General features: G+C 48.1%; 1 protein-coding gene and 1 long non-coding RNA gene across 2 annotated transcripts in view; one reads left to right on the top strand and one right to left on the bottom strand.

Annotated features, from left to right (window-relative positions):
• The window catches only part of LOC125641542 (uncharacterized), a 92,744-nt gene that overhangs the window by 15,406 nt on the left and 52,801 nt on the right, over positions 1-24,537 (top strand). The gene's annotated exons all lie outside the window — the stretch shown is intronic.
• Positions 21,341-22,885, bottom strand: SCGB3A2 (secretoglobin family 3A member 2). The gene is made up of 2 exons (XM_075131179.1): positions 22,831-22,885; positions 21,341-21,636 (listed from the first exon to the last, which is right to left on the bottom strand). Exons 1-2 carry the CDS (start codon positions 22,883-22,885, stop codon positions 21,341-21,343), a joined length of 351 nt encoding a protein of 116 aa, XP_074987280.1.

The raw sequence follows: 24,537 nt of genomic DNA, 5'->3' as shown, positions 1-24,537 counted from the left end.
CCTCACTCAGACACCAGCCTCTCAATATGAACCACCCCAAACACACTGGCTCCCAGCCCTCTATTTATAAGGTCTGTCTGGGTCACATGACACAGATCAGCTGACCTTTCCCATAAAAGGCAGCTTTCCAGCTACTCTAGCCCCTCTCTCAAAGCAGAATATCTCAGTGTGTAGGTGAAACAAATGCACCTAACAAATAAGGGTCTTTTTCTGGTCTGCAGTGAAGTTTGTGGCCTGGAGCTAGGGAAGTGATTCCGATGTAAAAACAGCTGAAGTTTTTTTTTAAAAATTATAAACTGAAAAAAACAGTTCTTCTTCCTCCTCTCTGAAAAGTGAGCCCTCGGTGGAGACTGTGTGTTCAGCCTCACAGCAAACACACTCCTCTCAATTACACCCAGCCCTCTGACCAGCCACACCTCTCCCAAGGCAGAGGCTTGCAATGAAACCCTCAGCTCTTTCCAGCTCCGCCCACAGGTTTTATCTCTTTCTTGTTTTGATCTCCCCTCCCCCTCCTTTATGGATACAAGGGAAGGGCAGAAACATAGAAATTTAGGGCTGAAAGGGTTGAGATGTCTTCTGGGCCAGCCCCTTGCTCTGAGGCAGGACCAAGTCAACCTAGACCATCCCTGACAGGGGTTTGTCTAACCTGTGCTTAAAAACCTCTAATAAAAGGGATTTCACAACCTCTCTAAGAAGCCTCTCCAAGTGGCTAACTATCCTTATAATTAGAAAGTTTTTCATATCTAAAATGACCTAAATTTCCCTGGCTGCAGATTAAGCCCATTGCTTCTTGTCCTGCCTTCAGTGGCCATGGAGAACATTGATCACTGAGCTCTTTAGAACAGTCCTAAACATATTTGAAGACTGTTCTCAGGTCTCCACACTTCAGCCTTCTTTTCTCAAGACTACACATACCTCGTTTTTTAACCTTTTGAACCTTTCCTCACAGGTCAGGTTTTCTAAACCTTTGATCATTTTTGTTGCTGTCCTCTGGACTGTCTCCAATTTGTCCACATCTTTTCTAAAGCCTGGTGCCCACAACTGAACACAGGACTCCAGCTGAGGCCTCACCAGTGCTGAGTAGTGCAGGACAATTACCGCCCATGTCTTACATACCACACACCTGTTAATACATCCCAGAATGATATTAGCCCTTTTCACAACTGCATCAGACGGATGACTCATGTTCAATATGTGTTCCGCTATAACCCCCAGATCCTTTTCTGCAGTACCACTGCCTAGTACTGCACACAGGCATCAAATATCAAATTCCCCATTTTTTATCTGTGCATTTGATTTTTGATGCCTGTGTGCAGTACTCTGCAATTGTCTTTACTGAATTTCAGCTTGTTGCTTTCAGACCAATTCTCCAATTTGTCAAGGTGATTCTGAATACTAATCTTGTCCTCCAATGTATTAGCAACCTCTCTCAGCTTGGTGTCTTCCGCAAATTTCATAAGCATCCTCTCCACTCCATTATCCAAGTCATTAATGAAAATATTGACCAGGACTGGACCTGGGATAGGCCCCTATTTGGCCTCACCTGATACATCCTCCCAGTTTCACAGTGGACCATTGATTATCTTTGAGTATGGTCTTTAATCCAGTTGAGCACCTACCTTATAGTATAGTCAACTTAATGTAGACCTCATTTCCCAAGTTTGCTTATGAGAATGTCATGTGGGACTGTATCAAAAACCTTAGTAATATCAAGATATATCACATCTACTGCTTCCCCCCATCCACTAAGCCAGTAACCCTGTCAAAGAAGGAAATGAGATTGGTTTGGCATGATTTGTTCATGACAAACCCAAGTTGGTTATCCCTTATTATCCTCTCCATGTTTATAAACTAACTGTTTGTTTATACCAGTATCTTCCAAGGTATCAAAGTGAGGCTGACTGTTCCCCTTTTTTAAAGCTAGGTACTACATTTTCCTTCTCCAGTCCCCAGGGATCTTAGCTGTCCTCCAGGAGTTCTCAAAGATAACTGCTAATGGTTCTGAGATTGCTTCAGCTGGTTCCTTAAGTACTCTAGGGTGAATTTTGTCAGGCCCTGATGACTTAAATACATCTAATGTATCTAAATATTTCATTGCCTGTTCCTTCTCTGTTTTCATTTACTTTCCTTCCCCTGGATATAATATTAAGTGTTAAATATCTGGTCACAATTAACTTTTTCAACACCTCAGCCTTCTTGATGTCATCCATTATTAGCTCCCCTTCCCTCCTAAGTAGAGGACCTACATTTTCCTTCATTTTTATTTTGCTTCTAATGTACTTATAGAACCTTTTCTTATTGCTTTTTTCTGTTCCACGGTGCAACTCATTTTGGGCCTTAGCCTTTCTGACTTTGTCCCTACAGGTTTGTGCTGTTCCTTTGTGCTCCTCCTTAGCAATTCAGCCATGTTTCCACTCTTTGTAGGATTCCTTTTTGATTTTCAGGTCATTAAAGAGCTCCTGATGGAGCCATATTGGCCTTACCATTCTTTTTATCTTTCCTTTGCATTGGTATAGTTTGCTGTTGTGCCTTTAATATTGTCTCGTTAAAAAACTGCCAGCTCTCCTGAACACCTTTTTCCATGAGATTTTCTTTGGTGGGACCTTTACCTACCAGTTCTCTGAGTTTGGACTTTTCCACATTTGCTCTTGTCATAAATATAAAGGGAAGGATAAACACCTTTAAATCCCTCCTGGCCAGAGGAAAAACCCTTTCACTTGTAAAGGGTTAAGAAGCTAAGATAACCTCGCTGGCACCTGACCAAAATTACCAATGAGGAGACAAGATACTTTCAAAGCTGGAGGAGGGGGAGAGAAACAAAGGCTCTCTCTGTCTGTGTGATGCTTTTTGCCAGGAACAGAAAAGGAATGGCGTCTTAGAACTTAGTAAGTTATCTAGCTAGATATGCGTTAGATTCTGTTTTGTTTAAATGGCTGATAAAATAGCTGTGCTGAATGGAATGTATAGTCCTGTTTTTGAGTCTTTTTGTAATTTAAGGTTTTGCCTAGAGGGATTCTCTATGTTTTGAATCTGATTACCCGGTAAGGTATTTACCATCCTGATTTTACAGAGGTTTTTCTTTTACTTTTTTTCTTCAATTAAAATTCTTCTTTTAAGAACCTGATTGCTTTTTCATTGTTCTTAAGATCCAAGGGTTTGGGTCTGTGTTCACCTATGCAAATTGGTGAGGATTTTTATCAAGCCTTCCCCAGGAAAGGGGGTGTAGGGTTTGGGGAGGATTTTGGAGGGAAAGACGTTTCCAAGCGGGCACTTTCCCTGTTGTATATCTTTTAGACGCTTGGTGGTGGCAGCAATAAAGTCCAAGGGCAAAAGGTAAAAATAGCTTGTCCCTTGGGGAAGTTTTAACCTAAGCTGGTAAAAATAAGCTTCAGGGGTTTTCATGCAGGTCCCCACATCTGTACCCTAGAGTTCAGAGTGGGGAAGGAACCTTGACAGCTATATTTATTGTATCTAAACCCATTTGGAAACACTAGAGTTACATGACACAATGCTGACTGTGACATGTGGCCAATGAAGACCATGGCAAGTTGTGTTTAGTGTCTTATCAGACAGTGGTGGTCAAAACAGAGTCCCAGAGAAAATTATCCTGCCAAGGAGCCTTCTAATGCTGGAATTTTCATTGTAGACAGGCAGTAGAATACGGACTGGAAAATCCAGATTTCGGGTGCCAAAAGTTCTGAACCAAAGCCCACTGAAGTCCTTGGGAGTCTTTCATTGATTTCACTGGGCTTTGGATCAGGAGAAAGAGAAGATCTAAGACTATTTCACTAGTGGCACCAGAAAGCAGCCAGTCAAACAGCCAACCAAATGGTCCCTTCTGGCTTTAAAATCATAGAATCATAGAATATCAGGGTTGGAAGGGACCTCAGGAGGTCATCTAGTCCAACCCCCTGCTCAAACCAGGACCGATCCCTAATTAAATCATCCCAGCCAGGGCTTTGTCAAGCCTGACCTTAAAAATTTCTAAGGAAGGAGATTCCACCACCTCCCTAAGTAACGCATTCCAGTGCTTCACCACCCTCCTAGTGAAAAAGTTTTTCCTAATATCCAACCTAAATCTCCCCCACTGCAACTTGAGACCATTACTCCTTGTCGTGTCATCCGCTACCACTGAGAACAGTCTAAAGCTGTCACGGAGTCCCTGGGCGATGCTCTGGAACTGCTCCCCATGAAGCCAGTCAGGACTCTGGGGCAGTCGCCTTTCTGTGAGCAACCTGTCTGCAGGACACAGCTCACCCGGCTTCCCCCTTCCTGGGTCTGACCTCGGAGCATTCAGCATCCTCTGCCCCTCCATGCGCTTCCCACAGCAAGTCCTCCCAGGGAGGGTCCTGGGGAAGCCAGAGGGTCCTGCCCCCCAACTCCGCAGTCAGACGTGACTCTCAGCCAGCCAGTAAAACAGAAGGTTTATTAGATGACAGGAACATGGTCTAAAACAGAGCTTGGCGGTGCAGAGAACAGGACCCCTCAGCGGGGTCCATTTTGGGGGGCAGTGAGCCAGACAACCCCGTCTGCCCTTCACTCCATGTCTCCAGCCAGCCCCAAACTGAAACTCTCTCCAGCCCCCCCTCCTCTGGGCTTTGTCCCTTCGGATTCCTTTGTTCTCCAACCCTTTAGCTCTCACCTGGCCCAGGGGGAAGGGCCCAGGCCATCAGTTGCCAGGAAACAGGATGTCAGCCATTGTCTGTGTCCAGACCCCTGCACACACCTGCCCTCTAGGGCTCTGCAGTGATCATACAGCCTTACCCCACCCCCTAGATACTTAAGAACTGCCTAGGGGAAACTGAGGCACCCCCACAATATTCAGAGGAAACATTAAGAACTGTCCCACTTTGTCACATCTCTCCCCCCTTCAAGATCGAACTGAGCGGGGTCACTTTAGCCGGTGACATGGGGAAGTTCGAAGCCACCAACGTTCCCATGGATGCCCCAGCATCTCTCCCATTCCTTGGTAGGGGTTACACCAGGCCCTTCCAGTTTCACGCCCTCCCTGAGGTCGGGGGTGGTCGATAGCACTCGCAGGCCGCATGTGGGAAGGTTTATGCGGCCCTTGCCCTTTGGCCACCCCAAAACCCCAGGGGGTCAAACTGGGATTGGGTCTTCTCCCCAACAAGCTGGCCAAACACAGCCACTTGGTTATTGGACTGTTTAACTTTCTTAACAGCTTTCACTTCATCTGAGACCTCCTCCAAGCTATCCCCACTGGATCTTTCAACAGGAAAGTCAGTGGATCCATTCACAACAGAAAATTTCTGGCTGTTAGGAACTGAAACTTTCTTGATTAAATCACTTTCACACCCTTCAGTTGCAGTAAACTGCTTGCAAAGACTCCATGAGGATTCCTTTCCCTAGGGCTTTTCTATGCAACAATTCACCCCTCCCAGAAATGCTGCTCTTACCCTCTTTACCTAGGGCTTGCTCTAGAGGAACACTTTCCTGAGCAACAACAGACTCTTTCTAGGTCTCCCGTACATCCAGAATCACCTCTGGCCCATCAGGCGGATTCCTACACAATCCCCTTTCAGGCAAACTTACAGACTTCCTAGATAAAAGGTCAGAAGCATTCTCCTTCCCTTTGCCACACACAAGTTCAGGAATCTTTTCCTTCTTGCTACAGGTTTCCACACCCTCCGTAGGTAACACGATCACATCACCTTCATGCTCTCCTTGTGCCCTGGCTAGGATCTCACCCTGGTTAGACAGAGTTGCTCCACCCTTTCCCAACAACACACTAGCAACAGGCAAAACACAAGCACCAGAATTGTCTGGTCTCTGGGATTTTACATAGACACTAACTGGATGTGACCTAGTTACAGGGCCATTCTCCCGAGCAGACCCAAACTTAGGACCATTCCCTTCCTGGGCTTTAGCTGAATCCAGAACCAGCTCTGAGACAACTGCATGACCCTCAACCATCACAGGCTGAAAGGCCCCTTCTGTCTGCTCCCCAGACAAAGAAGAGCCGGACACACTTTCTCCTTTACCAGACACACAGGTTGGGATCTCTTTCCCCTGGTCCCAGCACACAAGGCTGGTCACAGACAACTGCTTGGAGATCAGGGTAGCTCCCTCCATAGGCAAGTCAATACCCCTGACAGACACAGGCAGATTTCCTTCACTGTCCCAATTCTCCACCCAGCTAACAGGTAAGGTCCAGGGACACTCATCTTCCACTCTCCTCGCCTTCCCACCCTGCTGACTGGACACAGCCATCAGCTCACAAGGCTGCCTAGGCTCATCCAGACTTTCCTTACCAAGCACCTTGCCACTCCCCACAGATCCCCTGCCCTGCCTGTGTCTCCCCCAACTCAGCTGGGGTCTCAGCTCCCACTGTGCTCAGCGCTGCCCTTGCCGTCCCAGTGGGGGCAGGCAGCGAGCTCGCTGCTTTCCTCACGGCATCAGAGCCAGCCTGAGCCCCTTCTCCAGTGTGCAAGGGGGCAGGGAGCATCTCTCTGTCCCACGCAGCCCCAGGGGTCTGGTTACAGGCAGGCAGGTAGCCTGAGCCTAGCGGCTCCTCCCCCATGCCAGCCAGGTCATCTGCATTTTCACTGACCGTTTCCCTCTCCACCAATTGGTTCCCTGGATTCAAATTCAAACCCTTGGCCATTACAGGAGCAAGGCCTGGATCCTGTCCCAAAGAGACACAGTCACCCCACAACAGGGTCTCGCAGCTGGTGTCCTGGAGAACCCCAAAGACCAGCCAGCCCCACCCCTCCTGGGTCTGCACAGGGATCTGGGCCATAGGCAGGGCGAGGGGCTTCGTCCCTGGGACCCTCACCCAGCTCACACAGCCCCTCAGCCTCTGAGGCTGCACCACCCAGGCAGGGCCTAACACCAGTTCTCTCTGTGCCAGAATCTCGCCACCCCAGGAATGTCTCCCCATCGACCATCACCTTCCGCTCCCACTGGGGGTCCAAGGGGCCTGGCCCCAGGAAACTCCACACAGACATATAGGTTGGGGTCAGGAGTGGGAGCCTGTCCACCTCCCCACCCATCTGGCTGACGGAGTCTATGGCCTTGGGACCCAGCAAGGGAGCTAGACACCGGGGCTTTTCCACAGGGTCCCCCTGGTTCAAATCGCCAGCCTGCTCAAAGGCAGTGAGGTGGGCATCCACACCGCCCCCCTCCTTAACCAGGGGCAGCAATTTAGTCTCCAGGTTCCCTGCGGAACTGGCCCCCCGGGATCTATCCCCACTCACCCCGGGGAGGTCCCCTAGGCCTCTCCGCTCCCCCACCGCCAGTTCATGCTGCTGCTGCTTCTGCAGCTCTTTCTCGGGCTCTCGCTGTCTCCCACGGTCCTCTTGCTCTCTCAGACTCAGCTCCAGTCCCGTCCATCTCGATCCCCCGATGGGGAACCCGATCCTGAAGACCCTCGTCTGGTCGGGGACAGGAGTCTTGGGGATGCCTGGCTCCCACTCCAGCTGCTCCCAGATCCTGCGATAGCCCCATTTGAGTCAGGAATCTGTTCCTTAGAGCGGTCATCCTCCTCCAGCTGCACGATTAACTGTGCTTTGGTGAACTTTCCAACGCGCAACCCTCTCTTTCTGCACAGGGTTACAATGTCCTTCTTAAGGAGACGGTGACAGGCCGTCACTCCGCTCTTCCCAAGTTGTTGTGGACTCACAGGCCTGTGTGCTCTCAGCTCCCCACAGTTTCCAGGGAGAACCCCTAGTGTGCCAGCCCTTCTCGAGGTCACCACCTCTTTGCCAGGGTCGAGCTGCAGACTCCTCCGCCCCTGGGACCGCTCGCTGCAATCCCCTGGGGGACCCTGTTACTGCCAAAGTCCTTCTCTCTCCCCAGGCCAAGCTGCAGGCTCCTCCGCCCCTGAAACTGCTCCCCGCAGTCCCCAGTGGGACCCCACTACTGCACAGTCCTTCTCGCTGGTCACACACTCCCAGGGGTTAACCGCCCCCCGAAACCGCTCCTCTCTGAGCCTTCAGCACGCCTGGTCCTCGTCAATCCCCCTTCGTTTTACAGCTCCCCAGTCACTTACTGAAGGAAGTGCCATCCATGGGGTGCAGTACATCCCACGCTGCTACCAGTTGTCACGGAGTCCCTGGGCGATGCTCTGGAACTGCTCCCCATGAAGCCAGTCAGGACTCTGGGGCAGTCGCCTTTCTGTGAGCAACCTGTCTGCAGGACACAGCTCACCCGGCTTCCCCCTTCCTGGGTCTGACCTCGGAGCATTCAGCATCCTCTGCCCCTCCGTGCGCTTCCCACAGCAAGTCCCCCCAGGGAGGGTCCTGGGGAAGCCAGAGGGTCCTGCCCCCCAACTCCGCAGTCAGACGTGACTCTCAGCCAGCCAGTAAAACAGAAGGTTTATTAGATGACAGGAACATGGTCTAAAACAGAGCTTGGCGGTGCAGAGAACAGGACCCCTCAGCGGGGTCCATTTTGGGGGGCAGTGAGCCAGACAACCCCGTCTGCCCTTCACTCCATGTCTCCAGCCAGCCCCAAACTGAAACTCTCTCCAGCCCCCCCTCCTCTGGGCTTTGTCCCTTCGGATTCCTTTGTTCTCCAACCCTTTAGCTCTCACCTGGCCCAGGGGGAAGGGCCCAGGCCATCAGTTGCCAGGAAACAGGATGTCAGCCATTGTCTGTGTCCAGACCCCTGCACACACCTGCCCTCTAGGGCTCTGCAGTGATCATACAGCCTTACCCCACCCCCTAGATACTTAAGAACTGCCTAGGGGAAACTGAGGCACCCCCACAATATTCAGAGGAAACATTAAGAACTGTCCCACTTTGTCACAAAAGCCATCCTCTTTGGAACCACCTTTCAGGTAGTTGAAAGCAGCTATCAAATCTCCCCTCATTCTTCTCTTCCGCAGACTAAACAATCCCAGTTCCCTCAGCCTCTCCTCGTAAGTCATGTGTTCCAGTCCCCTAATAATTTTTGTTGCCCTCCGCTAGACTCTCTCCAACTTTTCCACATCCTTCTTGTCATGTGGGGCCCAAAACTGGACACAGTACTCCAGATGAGGCCTCACCAATGTCAAATAGAGGGGAACGATCACGTCCCTCGATCTGCTGGCAATGCCCCTACTTATACATCCCAAAATGCCATTGGCCTTCTTGGCAACTAGGGCACACTGTTGACTCATATCCAGCTTCTCATCCACTGTAACCCCTAGGTCCTTTTCTGCAGAACTGCTGCCTAACCATTCGGGCCCTAGTCTGTAGCGGTGCATTGGATTCTTCCGTCCTAAGTGCAGGACTCTGCACTTGTCCTTGTTGAACCTCATCAGATTTCTTTTGGCCCAATCCTCCAATTTGACTAGGTCCCTCTGTATCCTATCCCTACCCTCCAGCATATCTACCACTCTCCCAGCTTTTTCCACATCCTCTGTCACTAGGTTGCCTCCATGCTTCAGTAAGGGTCTCACACTTTCCTTGACTTTCTTCTTGTTGCCAACATACCTGAAGAAACCCTTCTTGTTACTCTTAACATCTCTTGCTAGCTGCAACTCCAGGTGTGATTTGGCCTTCCTGATATCACTCCTGCATGCCCCGAGCAATATTTTTATACTCATCCCTGGTCATTTGTCCAGTCTTCCACTTCTTGTAAGCTTCTTTTCTGTGTTTAAGATCAGCAAGGATTTCACTGTTAAGCCAAGCTGGCCGCCTGCCATATTTACTATTCTTTCTACACATCGGGATGGTTTGCTCCTGTAACGTCAATAAGGATTCTTTAAAATACAGCCAGCTCTCCTGGGCTCCTTTCCCCCTTATGTTATTCTCCCAAGGGATCTTGCCCATCAGTTCCCTGAGGGAGTCAGAGTCTGCTTTTCTGAAGTCCAGGGTCCGTATTCTGCTGCTTTCCTTTCCTCCTTGTGTCAGGATCCTGAACTCGACCATCTCATGGTCACTGCCTCCCAGGTTCCCATCCACTTGAGCTTCCCCTACTAATTCTTCCCGGTTTGTGAGCAGCAGGTCAAGAAGAGCTCTGCCCCTAGTTGGTTCCTCCAGCACTTGCACCAGGAAATTGTCCCCTATGCATCTATGACCCCAAGAGGTGCCTGGGTTCAAGACCACCCTGCCTTTCCCAGACTGTTACATGGGAGCTAAGTACTGCCTAGATCCCAGATAAATGGCAGTCCCAGTAGAGGACAATGCAGTTGCTACATGAGGATGGCTGTAGGGTTTTTCCCTGTGCATGCTGTCACATGATGAACCCGTGTGCCCTAGGAAGCCAGGGAGTAGTAGCTAAACAAACAGGCATTATATCAGTAACCTCTCTGCCACTTATTGATAAGAATCCCAGATCTCTATTACCATGTCCTATAGCAATAAAGCATCCTACTGGCCTGCCTTTACTGTTAACATTGGGTCTCTCTGCAGCAGGTAACAATAAAGGGATGCCTTTTTACACATGAAAAACAGACACTTGACCAAACTGGATTAAAATCAAATCAGTTCCTGACACCAAGTATCAGGAATGAGACCTGCATTAGAACAGCGACAGACCAGCTGATTGTGGAAAACGTCTCTGGTTCCCCAGACTGAGCCCTGATGCCCTTCAGCCTCAGATAGACCCCCCACATTCCCACCCCAATATCCATCCTCTTTGTCCGCTTCCAAGATAGCCGGGAATTGCTCTTTCCCAGTTATTCCCTGTTTACCTGCATTACTCCACACTCTGTGCTACAGCCTGAGACCCATCAGAGAAGATGGGAGACAAGCTTGTCCTTACAGATATTCAAAGTTGGGTGCTGGAGGGATGCATCAGTGAGATGGTGAAGAGGAGGGTCATAGATCAAACTGGAACAGCAGGACTGAACTAAAAAAGGCTGGAGAATTTGACTGGGCCCAGTCAGGGCAAAGAGAGAATTATGGAATGAATAAGCCTTCAGGGGTAAGACTAGACAGAAAGAGGAGGAAGGTATCAAGACAGACATGACCCCTCCAGTAGATTCTGGGTCAGTTCAAAGCCCTGAGTGAAATTTTTGGAACAATTTTTTAGTTGCAAAATTGCCTTTTTTTATCATTTGAAATTTTTCATGAACTATTGTACAGTTTTTCTAAATTTTTCATTTTCACTGGATTTTTAGTGACATTTTTCCTGGTAACTGCGACAGACAGCATTTTCAAAATCACTGTCAAAAGCTGTTTCATTTCTGAGAAGCCAGGGTTTTTGGTCAACAACTATTTTGATAAAAATGTTAAAAGATTTTGATTGCTTGCTGTGTTGCGGAAGCCATGTTGGTCCCACTATATTACAGGGACGAGGTGGGTGAGGTAATATCGTTTATTGGACCACCTTCTGCAGGTGCCAGAGACAAGCTTTTGAAATTCTTTGGAGCTCAGGCTAACTTGAAAGCTTGTCTCTTTCCACAACGGAAACTGGTCCAATAAGAGATATTACCTCACCCAGCTTGCCCCACTAAAAGATTAGGGAAATTCCCCAAATGTGAAAATAGTCTATTCCGAACCCAGTGAAGCAAAATCAACGTCAGTATTTGGAAATTTTCTATGCAGTTGTTTCCCCAGGTTTCAGCTGGCTCTGTAAGTAGTTTGAGGCATGGACAGACATTCAGATCTGAAATCTTCTCTTCAGCAATCTGCTTTGCAGACTGTTGCAGTGGTGGCTGAATGCTTTTTGCGCAGACGGTTCTCCTGATGCTGTCTCCTACTGACTTGCTCTGCCATCTGCTGGTTGTAGCAGCACTCGAGATACTGCCCTACTTATAAATTAGTAATAAAATGAACTCCTTTTTCTGCTGAGCCATCTGCAGTCCCATTCAGAACTATTTGCATTGTGCTTAGTTTTCCTGCTTAACGGTTCAGAAACAAAATGGGGTAGCAGTTGGGCCCAAGACATTTGGGACCTTCAGACACAGTTTATTTTCACTACTTGAGCTGCCTTTACAGCCGTGGCTACTTCCCTCTTGATTGTTTCTTGCCTCTTAAATTCACTATGGTTACTTCATAGAGTCACAGATTTTAAAACCATAATGGACCATTGTGATCATCTAGTCTAGTGGTTTTCAAACTTTTTTCATTTGCAGACCCCTACAAAATTTCAAACGGAGGTGCGGACTCCTTTGGAAATCTTAAACATAATCTGCGAACCCCCAGGAGTCCGTGGACCATAGGTTGAAAACCATTTCTATGGTAACAAAAAGCTTTCGTGGACCCCTTAAACATAGTTTGAGGACCCCCAGGGTCCACGGACCACAGGTTTAAAACCACTGATCCAGTCTGACCTCCTGCATAATAAAGGCCATAGGTTCTGACAAGGGTGGGAATGAGCGTACTGTGCTGGTACCTGCTGTGACTAGACCCAGCCAGAAAGTAGAAATCTCTTCCTGCAAAAATTCATGTCTTTTAAATCATTTTCGTCATAAACTGGAACAGAATTTTTGGCTGGCCGGATGCCCACCTACAAGGTTCTGGTCAATTTCACTTTCAGTGATAAAAATGTCCTGTGTACAACAGAGTGTATTGTCTCGAGCATCCTACAGCACACCGCTTTACCAGGAGAGTCTGTTGCCAACTGCCCTGCTAGAGAAGTTCAGTGGAAGTCACAAATTGCTCGCATTGAACAGATTGCCATCCCGGTTGTACAGGGTGGTGCTCTGCAGAGGGGAGTTCTTTTGAACAAGAAAAGAAGGTCCCATTGTAGTCTCAGCACATCCCAATGGACGGTTGGAGTCACTTTGAGAAAGCTAAAAGAAAAGGAGTACTTGTGGCCCCTCAGAGACTAACCAATTTATCTGAGCATAAGCTTTCGTGAGCTACAGCTCACTTCATTGGATGCATAAAGTGGAAAGTACTGACAAAGCTGGGTGACTTGCTTTGGCTGTCGATGCAGCCATCAGTGAAACCAGCCCCGGGGATAGCGCTGTGAATTCCAGTGAACTCGAGGGTTGATTTAAAGACCCAGCCATAGACCTTGCTGGTGGAATTGACACGGGGCTCAAAGAGACCACTACGTTGTGTGACAGGGTCAGGCCAGATGGCTACAGGAGAGTGATAGAAGGCAGATATATTAGCCCCAGGTTAAGTAGGTCCCTTTACCCTGGGTAAGGTAACAGGGAAGGTTCTAAAACAATCAGGAACCTTCTGGAGACAATTAAGACTGACAGGCTAATTAGAACACCTGCAGCCAATCAAGAAGCTGCTAGAATCAATTAAGGCAGGCTAATCAGGGCACCTGGGTTTAAAAAGGAGCTCACTTCAGTTTGTGGTATGCGTGTGAGGAGTTGGGAGCAAGAGGCACTAGGAGCTGAGAGTGAGAACGCGGACTGTCGGAGGACTGAGGTGTACAAGCATTATCAGACACCAGGAGGAAGGTCCTGTGGTGAGGATAAGGAAGGTGTTGGGAGGAGGCCATGGGGAAGTAGCCCAGGGAGTTGTAGCTGTCACACAGCTGTTCCAGGAGGCACTCTAGACAGCTGCATGCCACAGGGCCCTGGGCTGGAACCCGGAGTAGAGGGCGGGCCCGGGTTCCCCCCAAATCCTCCCAACTCCTGGTCAGACACAGGAGGAGTTGACCTGGACTGTGGGTTCATGAAAATGGCCAAGCTGAGGGCTGCCGTGAAACTCCAAGGCGAGCAAATCCGCCAATCAGCGCAAGACCCACCAAGGTAGAGCAGGAACTTTGTCACAGTTGGTGATGTCAACCTCTGAGGTTTGACTTGCCCATCGGAGTTTCTCCAGCTCACAGTGAAGTCTTCACATCAAGGCTGGATGCTTTCCTGGAAGATATGGTTCAATCAAGACATGGGCTCAGTACAGAGGGAAATTGGGTTAAATTCACTGGCCTGTGTAATACAGGCAACCTGACTCATAGATTCGTCATAGTTTTTAGGCCAGAAGGGACCATTACATCATCTAGTCTGAGTCACTGGCAAAACTCTCAGTGACATTGATGGCCCAGGATCCAGCCCTAACTCCGCAAGACGCCAATGGGGGAAGATTTCAGAGTAGCAGCCGTGTTAGTCTGTATCCGCAACACGAAAAGGAGGACTTGTGGTATCTTAGAGACTAACACATTTATTTGAGCATAAGCTTTCGTGAGCTACAGCTCACTTCATCGGTGAAAGCTTATGCTCAAATAAATGTGTTAGTCTCTAAGTGCCACAAGTACTCCTTCTCTTAATGGGGGAAGAGTTTATTTTAAAATCAGCGTGGATCTAGAAATAACCAAAATAATCCAATGCCTCAGAAACGTGGGTGAGCAAAGGGGCAGTTTGCAGTTTTGGGTACAGTCAATGTACCTTCCAGCCTAACTGCAGTGCTAACAGGGGAGGGAGTCAATCTCCAAGGGCTTATTCGTGTAGTAAGGTGCTGCTCAGAGGAGCAGGGGTGACAAGGTCACTCCCTAAATTAGCAGAGGAAAGGTGAATGGTAGCATGTGCCCGTGACTGTTCACATTAGGGGTGAAAGCCTAGCCCAGTGAAGTGCTGGGGAGTTTTACCATTGATTTCTAATGGCACTAGGGGGGTTCATCCTCAGTGTCTAGTCCTCAAATTTCCATTAATAGGATTGGGAAAGAATTTTGGACCTGACAAATGGAGCCTGGGAAGCACCCCGCCTTCCCTGGGATAGTCCTTACTGGGTCACTCATTTTCCTTTCCTCAGTTGAGAGACTTTTAACAGAGGGCTTGTAAGGGTCCGTGGTCATCCCTCCCTGTCCGTCTCAGTGAGGGCCCCTGCCTGCTCACTACAGAGTCCTAATAATCTCCAAAAGCTCTTAGCAACTGGCCAATATGCCCCCATCTAGCATAGATGCACAGTATCCAGAGCAAGGTACCCGATCCCCATGCAGCAGGGTATGCATCTACAGCTGCTCGTGTGGCATAGCAGGATGGCAAATGCCTGAGGGAGAGTCTCATGGCAAAGTCTGCTGCCAAGTCTAACTGAATCTGTGACCCTTTGTCGCACGTGTAGACAGTCTGGAGGGAAGAGGGGGACCGTGCAGTTTCAACTGGAGCTTGTGTGAGGTTTAAGTCAGACCATGTGGCTTTCCATTACCTTTGGTGTTAATATGTGCCTCGGGCCGTTGCAGCTGGACTAATGCTCAGTGCTTACGTTCTAAAATGCAAGTGATAATAATAGCTGGTTGGATGACAATTCTCTCCCTTTTAGAATAATGAGGCTTAAAGTCAGTGACCTGGGAAGTGCTGAGGGTAGACGTCTCGACTTATCCTTCAGCTAGCTCAAGTGATAGACAAGGGAGATGCTTCAGATCTTAGCACAATCCCTTACACTGCCTGGCCAATAAATTAAAGACTGGGGTGCACTATGACTTCATTATTCGTATTTATTAATAATAACAGGGCCCGTACCTAGGTTTTTTACTTGGAGTTTTAATCAGTAGTTGAATTTTGTTTTTTAATTCACTGTCCATACAAGGGAGTAGTACTCTGAGTGAAAGCAATGGATACACTAGGTAGCTTCCAGAGCCCTGAATACAGTAAGAAAGCTCGCTGCTAGCCACTGAGCTCCTTTGGCTAAACAAGAGGACATGAGTATCGATGGAGCAGAAAAGGAGATCGGTGACTGTGGGCCAGATTCTCCACTAGTGTAACTGGAAGTAGCTCCATGGAACTCAGGGGAGCTCCGCTGATTCCCCAGCTGAGGATCTATCCCTGTGTCTAACCGGCAGGAGGCTGACTGGCTCTGAGGATGAGAGTGCAGAAGAATCTGAAACCATCAGTGCCATGGCAGTCACCGACGTCTGGAAATGAACAGAGGCTCCTGTGCAGAGCCTTGAGCGCAGGGGTGATGCACACGCTTCCCTGCCCTGCTTAGAACATTGGTAGCTGTGCCGAGCATTAGCTAACGCCCCCTCTGCCAGCCTGGGCCAACGGCAGTCGCCTATTTAGCATTTCAGTTTTTTAGGGTGGGAGAGACCCCTGGCAAGTTTAAAGCAGACTGCAAGGACCCACTTGGCCACTGGATGTCATTGCTGTTCAGTTTGATGTTAGTAGCAGCAGGGCATGAAGCTCGAACCGTGATTTATCAGCAAAATAGATGCATGCGTACTGTACAGAATGATCAGCAATACAAGCTGCCTCCACCCACCCCTGCTTGGTGTATTTCCAGCATAATGTATCACAAAAAAGGAGGCCCATGATGAATCAAGGGTACTCTGTGCTGCCGGGGGTATTTTAATGTAGGGAGATTGTTCTCGCCGTTCTTCCATAAAGCACCCAGGCTGCGTATTCTGAAGGCAAACTCTCCCAATCGATATTTTTCTCTCGCCTGTGTCCTCTCCCCATCAACTTCATACGGATTCTAATAAATGAATGAGACTAATAACGCAGCTTGCATCAATTTGCCTTTGTAGATGGCATGCACTTTCAGCAGCCTCCATGTAATTAATTCAGTGGAGCAGCATGTCACTGTTACATTTTTCTTCACCCACCAGCACAGCGGAACAAAAGGAATTTGCTCGCCTGCGCTATTGTGAAGGAATTATTTTAATCTGTCGGTTTTTCATTTGGGATGGAGAGTTGAAGGAATGGGAAAGTGGAATTACAGAACTATTTGAAGCAAGCATGTCCCTCTAAAGGACTATTTCAAGCCAACACCTTGAGTCCTGGACCATACCCAGTTGGAAGAGGGTCATGCCTTGTGGAAGAGGAAGTGCTCTGTAGCTCTAGGGCTCCAATCCTGCAAACAGGCAGGTATTTCACTTTACTGCCATGAATGGCCCCACTGATGTAGCCCCATTGAAACCATGGGAGCTATTCAAAGCATGAAAGTTAAGAATGTATAGGTGTTCGCAGAATCAGGGTCCTGAAGCATCGTAAGACATTGTTTCTGACTGTAACTCTCCACTTACTGGACAAATAATTCAGCACTGAATTATTCATTACAGGTTCAGTGTCTTAAAGCCCCTGCTCCTGGAAGCCCATGATTATGGGAGGCTCTCAGCTTTCATTTTAAACAAAAGTAAAAATATCTGACCCGCTGTAGCTAGTTAACACAACATTGACTTTGGCTGTGTTTGGCAATTCTAAACATTTCCTGCATATAGTGCTGAGTAATTCCCATCATTCAGGAAAGGACTTAACCCCTTGCTTAAGAGCTGTCCTGGGTAAAGACAGACTGAAGCATTTGCTTAAATGCTTCCCACAATCAGGGTCTTTCTGAATCTGTGAAATGCAAAAGTGCTTTCCTCTGACATCAGTGGTAAAGCCTGGATCACCAAGGCTTTTGTTCATGGGAATCTCTGGATGTTCATTGCGTGGGGTACCTGGACAGGGAGAAGATGTCTGGTAGTAGAGAACTCTTTAATCTTGCAGAGGCTGGTTAAGCAAGATCCAGTGGCTGGAAATTGAACCTAGACCTATTCTAACTGGCAATAAGGTGCAAATATTAGACAGGGAGGGTAATTAGCCATTGGCGCATCATACAAAGGGATGTGGTGGATTCTCCATCATTTTTTATTTCAAAATTCACTTCCCTTTTATGTAACAAAATATGTTTAAAAGGGAAAAATCTCCCCACAGCAGCACAAGGAACCATTTCATTTTTGACCCAAAATTGTTGTTTAACCCAAAACCACATTTTTGTTACTCGCGTGGTCCAGCCACCAAACTGCTCCACCCCTACTGCAGTGACAGGAGCATTCTAGGCACAGCACTCGGCGCATGCACTGGGCACAGGGGTAAACCTCAGCATGTCACTGGTATGCAAGTATATCCTGGATCTGAAATGTAAGGGAGGAGCAGAGCACCCAAAATCAGTGGGAGATCAATCCCTGTCAGTGCTGGTACCACCCGAGAGGATGAGAATTTCAAGGTGAGCACACGATGCTCTCCCTCCATCTCGCAGGCAGGCAGAATGGCAGGTTGTGTGTCTCCCCTTTTGGGCCGCCTGCTTGCAGCAAACAGCCCCACTGATCCTGTGCTAAAGCAGGGGGGTGACAGAGGGATGGTGAAAGACACGCCACCCCGAGCACTTCCAATAGCCTTGCAGCAAGCACACCCAGGAGCGATTCCCATTTACACATCAGCTTTGGAAAACTCCCAGGAGACAGTAGCTCAGCGTTTCTCCTGATCTTAATTTGAGATGTCCGAATGTTTCCAGGCTCGTTCATCCTGCCTCTAAGTGAATCTTTTCTGTGCCTGAGAAACCACCCTGTGGATCCTTTTCAGCATGACGAATGTGACATGCATCGGGAAGGGGCCTGAGATGCATTTGCAGGAAGAGACGTGAGTGAGTGATTTGCTAGCTGAGTGCAAGATGGCGTCGACACACTAGATACGTTAAACCAGCGTGGTTTGTGCGGTCTGACACCAATGTGCTGGGGATTGTACCCTTTTGGCCCCAGCCTTCTCCATCAGCTGCTTTGGATTCACTTGTTTTATCTCAACCACATTTACTCTAAAGACATAAAAGCACAAAGCAATGAACAAAGGGCGTGTGGTTGGAGTGGGAGTTTATCATAGGAGCTGGCACCATTCCCCAGAGGGGACAGGCTCAGGGAAGGGAGTGTGTTTCCCTGGCTCATCCAAGTGCTAAAGACTGTGAAAAGGGATTCTGGTTGCACCTGTTGGAACTTCAGGGACCTTTGTCCTCGCCAATGCACAGTCTCTACCCATCTGGAGCAAAATCCTGAGAAATGTTGGGGAACAAAGCCCTGAATGCAGAGGGCACCAACAGGGACCCCCGCAGACCCTGCCTGGGGCTCTCATGAAAGATGATGCTCATTTACACCAGGAACCAGGAAGAGCATGGTAGTTAGGGCTTCACTATGCACACTCTGCAACTGATGGGCAGGGAGCTGAAGCTGATGGGCCCCAGAGACCCTTCCATGGTATCTGTAGGTGTATTTAATGCTGGTTTCCACTTCCATTTGTGGTCAAGGCCTTTTCCGTACCTCTGAGATGCAATGACACCAGGAATGTTACTGATTTCTCTGTGCCTAAAGAGAGTTATCTGCTGGATCTTGATAATACTGACACTTTAAATCAACGGGGCAGGGACCCGAGAGGGAGAATTGATCTTTCTCTTGGTGAGCCCAGTACAACAGGGAAGCCATCCCATGTGGTTTGGCAAATCAGGGTGAGAGAGATTTCTTTCTGGGCTGGAAACTGTGAACAAAGAAGGAGGAAAACCTCACTCCAAGTCCTGTAGCACACACCAACACACTTATGTTGTAGTCCACTAGCTAAAGGGTTAATCACTGAGGTGCACCATATTTCCATCAGGGAACCAGCCTGAGTCAGTTTTCTCTGGGGAAAGGGGATTGGAGGAATGAATGTTACACCCATACCGGCCACTTCACAGCGAGATCACTGGGCATTTTACACCCACCTCACCCCGAGCATGCCAGGAACTCACAACAATGGCAAAACCTCCAGCTCTTACCTTGACCACACCTCAGACGAAACCAGCCGCATCCTCTGTGTTACTCTGAGCAAAGCAGACGAAGGAGGGAGTGCATTGCAGTTAGTTTATTGAAACAAATGATTAGAACGATTCGAGATCTCACTGGAGGGGTGGGGTGAGAGCACCGGGAGCTTGGGCTGCATGCAGAGATAGGAGAAAAGCTCAAATCAGAGAGGAAGAAGAGGGGAGCGTCCGGTATTCATCCCTCCGAGATCCTCACCTGGCTCTGCAGGAATCCTTACCCCAGGACGTTCAGTATCCCCTAAAAGACAGAGCAAGAGCAGTGAATGCAGAGCTGAGCTCCTGGCCAGGGGTTACATTGCACAAGACCAGTAAGAAACAACTTAGAGCTGCAATAAACGGCTGCCAGATTTTGGGCAGCAGGGCCACTCGCACTGGAGTCACGCTGCTTCTCTGGGCTCCGTTGTTCTCTGGATCTCCCCAGTTTGTGATATTTCTACCACAGTTGTACATTACCCAGGAACGTGCAGTTAAGGGACCGAGTCCGCGGCTAGGCCGGGAATAATGCACAATGAGTGGGAGATAAGAAGAGACTTTGTCCTGTCCCAGGAGCTTGAATTAAATGCCTGTCATGTTCTGGGGCATGGGGTTATTGCAGGCTGATGCTGGCCCTTTAAGAGGAAGCAGGGCCAGGGCACCTATGCTGCATCAGAGGACCCTGATTAGGGCTTATAAGGGGGCCCCTGACCTAGGGAGGAGGGAGACCTGGTCAGTCAGAGTTAGGAAGCTGCAGGCAGTAGGACTGCCCGAGTCCCCAGGGTCAGGGAGTGAGAGTCTGAAAGGAAAAGTAGCCCAGGGGAGCTGACGAACTGCTCTTCTTTGGTTAGGTTATGTATGGGACAGTCAAATACCCAAGAGAGACTGTGGGCATGGCAGTATGTCCTTTGCAGGCTAGAGAGAAGCAGTGCCCTGTTGCAGGGGCCATGCCAATTGGTGGCATGTTGCTTCTCTGGGCTTGGTTGTTCTGTGGATCTCCCCAGTTCTAACGTTTTGCCCTCAGCTGCACATTGCCCAGGAAAATGCAAATGGGGAGCAAGTCTGTGGGCTAGGCAGGGGCTATTGCATGATGGGCTATGAGCTCAGGAGAGGTTTGGACCTGTCCCAGCAGCACAGCTAGGAAAAGGGGCAGCATTTTGTAACATTTCGTTCATTTACGTTTGTTGCTGAAAGGTACATAAAAAGCTCTTGTCGGAGCTCAGCAATGAGGGTCTCTCCTAGCCAGTGGTGAGCTGGAGCCAGTTCGCACCGGTTTATGTGAACCACTTGTTAAATTTTGAAGCCGGTTTAGAACCGGTTGCTAAAGGGGTGGGCAAACTCCAGCCCGTGGGACCGTCCTGTCTGGCCCGCCTGAGCTCTTGGCTGGGGAGGCTCCCCTGAGAGTCCCTTTTTCATTTTTACTCACCCGGCGGCACTCCGGGTTTTCGGTGGCACTTCGGCGGCAGCGTGAAGGAGCCGGTTCTTCAGCTTTTGGCAGCTCATCGCTGCAGTCCTAGCTCCTCTCCGTGGCTTCTCCTGGAGCCCCTGTCAGTGACTCTCCGCCTGAATTGGGGATGTCATGTACCGAGAAGGTGCATAGGGATCAAAGCTGCTCAGATACGAGGGCCCTTTGGTCTAATTCTCATTCGGTAGCAAAAAAAAAACCAATAGAGTAAGCAATTAACAATAAAAATATCATCTAGATGTATATATCTTTCTTTCAAATACAGGACAGAGAAACCTTCACATACAACATATTAGTGTCCTGGAATATCCCCTGGGTATAAAGTCAGACTCAAAGCACCGGTAATCTCCTCGCCATAGGAGGCAATACACATACGGTCTGTGTACTCTTTCAAATGCCATGGTGCAAATTAAACCTGGGCACCCAGATATTGGAAAAGCCTTCTGAGTTTGGTGTTTCTTGGATGCGTTCTAACTTTTGGCCCCATTCACTCCTTATATTCAAACTGGTATTAGTTTGGGTCATTTTTTTCCCTGTAGCATTTCCATTCAATGTTAATTAATAAAAAATCCAGGTTAGTTGGAGATTGATATATTGAACTTAATTTGAGAATGGGAGAAAAAGAAGGTGGACTTACCAGCACCCTATGAAGAGCAGATAGCGCTTTGGGGGTGAGCTGGTTCACACAGCCCTGTACCCCTCCAACCAGATCAGTGAGGACGCTGAAAGGAACGGGAACCCGGTTTGGCATCACATTTGGCACAAGGTTTGACACAAGACTGCCAGCCACGCTCAGGACAGCAGAAGCTGCAAGACGAAATCATCAAACAAACTCAACAGGAAGATGAACAAACATTTTGAATGTCCTTGTTGCTAAAGCATTCGGGGCTGTTTCTCAGTGTTAGGAAGGGGAAGAGCATTACATGGGCAATGGCCAAAGTTATAAAAGAATTTATTGAATAACATGGATGAAAGCAGCAATCTGCTCCCAGGTCATGGACCTTTCCCTCAGGGTAAGGATACGCTGGGACTGCACGGCCTCCTCACCAAACAGATCACTCCTCCACCTGGGCGCACTGTGATTTAAAATTCTAAAATTTTTTGAGAAATAAACAAAAAATTAAAGTTTGTGACTTCCTTTTTAAAGTGATCTTTTCCTAACGTTAGGACTTTCAGTAAGAATTTTATAACTGTTGTCTAGACACAAACTGCAAGTTAAAATCTTTTGCCAAGTATTTAATTTTGCAAACCTTGATAGGTAAACTATTCTGCAAAATCAAATTATTTCCACTCACCTAGCTCAGTGTAAACCATGACTGTATGATGGATGGTTATTTATTTTAAACATAATGCACCAGATCCGGCTCTGACTTACACCTGTGTAAAACTGGAGTAACTCCACTGCACATGTGAGCAGAAATGGGCCTGATCCATTTACATATGAAATAATGACTCAAAAAGATGCCATGCTGTTGACATGCATCATGACAGGAAGGTCCAAGCTGCTCCCAGAGCCACAGACTGCAGCAGATTTACACAGTATTTTTAATTAAGTTCTACAGGTTTTTTTGCTTAAGGTATACACACTTATAGAGATTTTCAGAGGAGCCCAACCCCAACGGCATTTGGGTATTTAACTCCCTTATGCCCTCTTGAAAACCTAGCTGGGGCTCTGATGTGACTCTTGCAAGTTACCATAAAGATGGCAGCCTGCAGAGATTACAAGGCTGCTCTGTTCAGATCACTGACTATACTGAAATATTTGCCAGTTGTCTTAAATGCTGCTTTATAACCAGCATCCTTATTTATCGTACAGATTCTGACTGAGGGACTGGTCCAGATCCCATTGGGTTCAGGAGTCTTTCCATTAACATCAAAGGGAAGGGGATCAGACACTAAGTGAATTTTTCCGTAGCAGGAAGAATTGCAGTTTTCAACCAAGGCATCTTCGGTTGCAGAGGTTCCATACGCACAGTGTTCCACAGCCCACAGCTCACTCACCTGAGTAGCAGCAAAGCGCCAGGGTGACAAGTGTGAAGACAACTGTCAGCTTCATGGGGGGGATGGCTGTCTATTCAAGATCAAGTCTTAAACTGCGCGATACTTAATAAATTCTCCTGTAGAGCAGTACATGGCCAGCACCTGTGTTTATACTGGGGACCCTGCCTGTGCTCCTCCCAGTACTTCCGGTGGCAATTAATCTGACACATTTGCACAATTAACGATCAGATGAAAGATGCAAATACCCCTCCTCTTGTATCCTGCTTTGCAGGGGAATGGAAAACACTGAAGAGGGATACCTGCCAAGTTCTTCTAACCGCTGGCCATGTGTACAGGAGATGTGGCTGAGGGAGAAGAGCGTTAGGCCTTTTGGCTGTAGCACATGTCAGAACATTTCATAATGCACTCGGGTTTTCAGATTAGGTTTGTGACAAGCAAAAACTTCTGTTTGCTGCCTCACAAATCTCCTTCACTTCCCTGGGGGGAAACAAATAATACTCTGAGTCTAGATGTGTTTCTAAAATGGAAAGAAAATGGACTTCCCATGTCAGTCTCAATTTATTACTGTGATGTATGCTGAGTGTTTCCTGAGTAGTCAGGAAGACGTGCTGCACGAGAGCTCACTTTCTGCACACGCTGCGCGAGTCTGTCAAAGAGTTAGATCCCAGGTTGGTACTTCAGAATTGCATTTTGGTGACACAAATGGCCAAAATCTGCCATGCATCAAAATAGCTTGTTCAGTCCTGGGTTGCTGACAGAAGGAATTCCTGAGGGGGGCTGTTCTGACAATAGAGCCTACAAATGTACCCAAATTGTGAGCTCAAGTCGAAAATGTATGTAAACGTTCATAAGACGTTACAATAACCTACAATCACCAATGCTGGTGGGGAAAGGTACAAAAGGGAGACAGAATAAGTGAATTAGTCTAAACAAAAAGGCCAAGTTGACCCGATTCAAAGACTGTGTTGAAATTAATCTTATTAAGAACAAGAGATGTAGAGCTGGAAGTTAATGAACCATAATTGGTAGGTCGGATATTAGGCTTAATTAATTGAAAAAATAATCAGGGGATGGGTTATTTCACCTGGCTCCCTTTTGGGGTCCTTAAAAAAATGAAATTTTGTGGGTAAAGAACAAAAAAAGAAAAAGAACAGGTGGAGAGGACAGAGGGAGGCACCCCCACCATTTCCTGGGACCGTGGGCCTTCACCGTCCAATCCTGGGAGGTGTCCTGACCAGAACGGGCCACAAAGAGAGGGACCCAGATGATATCACCACTCCTGATGGCGCCACCTGAATCCCAACCACCACTCAGGATGGTCGTTATTGCCAGCCCCGATGCCGTCGAGCAGTCTGCCAAAGAAGGGGAGTCTCGCCTTCTGAGACTGGCCTTACCAGCCGCCGCCGCAATATCGCCCATCCAGTGCCACTCATTTATTCTCTTTTCCCCACCTTCGATTCCATCTAAGAGACGGTCAAACACCAATGGGTGGGGGGGTCTATCCACAGCTAAAGGGAAAGGGAACAAGGGAGACTGCAAAAATGAAAGCCTTTTTCAGCACTGCACAGTTAATTGCTGTCACTGCTTTTCTCTTCTTTTCTGTATCTTGAATAAAAAGTTTTAAAAATACTTAACAGTGTGCGTGCGCCCGTGCTCAGCGAGCTGAAGTCTCTGTAAACCAAGCCCCGGACGCTGTTTAACTCTGTT

Source organism: Caretta caretta, chromosome 8, assembly GCF_965140235.1.
Source record: "Caretta caretta isolate rCarCar2 chromosome 8, rCarCar1.hap1, whole genome shotgun sequence".
Taxonomy (NCBI): domain Eukaryota; kingdom Metazoa; phylum Chordata; order Testudines; family Cheloniidae; genus Caretta; species Caretta caretta.
Note: the sequence above shows the minus strand (reverse complement) of the source record. Positions and strands in the feature narration are given on the sequence as shown.

What these genes read in the sequence shown, in the direction of transcription:
- SCGB3A2 (XM_075131179.1), bottom strand. Translation starts at nt 22,885, where the DNA reads ATGAAGCTGACAGTTGTCTTCACACTTGTCACCCTGGCGCTTTGCTGC. An exon ending in GGCGCTTTGCTGCTACTCAG is followed by an intron (nt 21,637 to 22,830) that starts GTGAGTGAGCTG and finishes TTCGTCTTGCAG; the next exon opens with CTTCTGCTGTCCTGAGCGTG.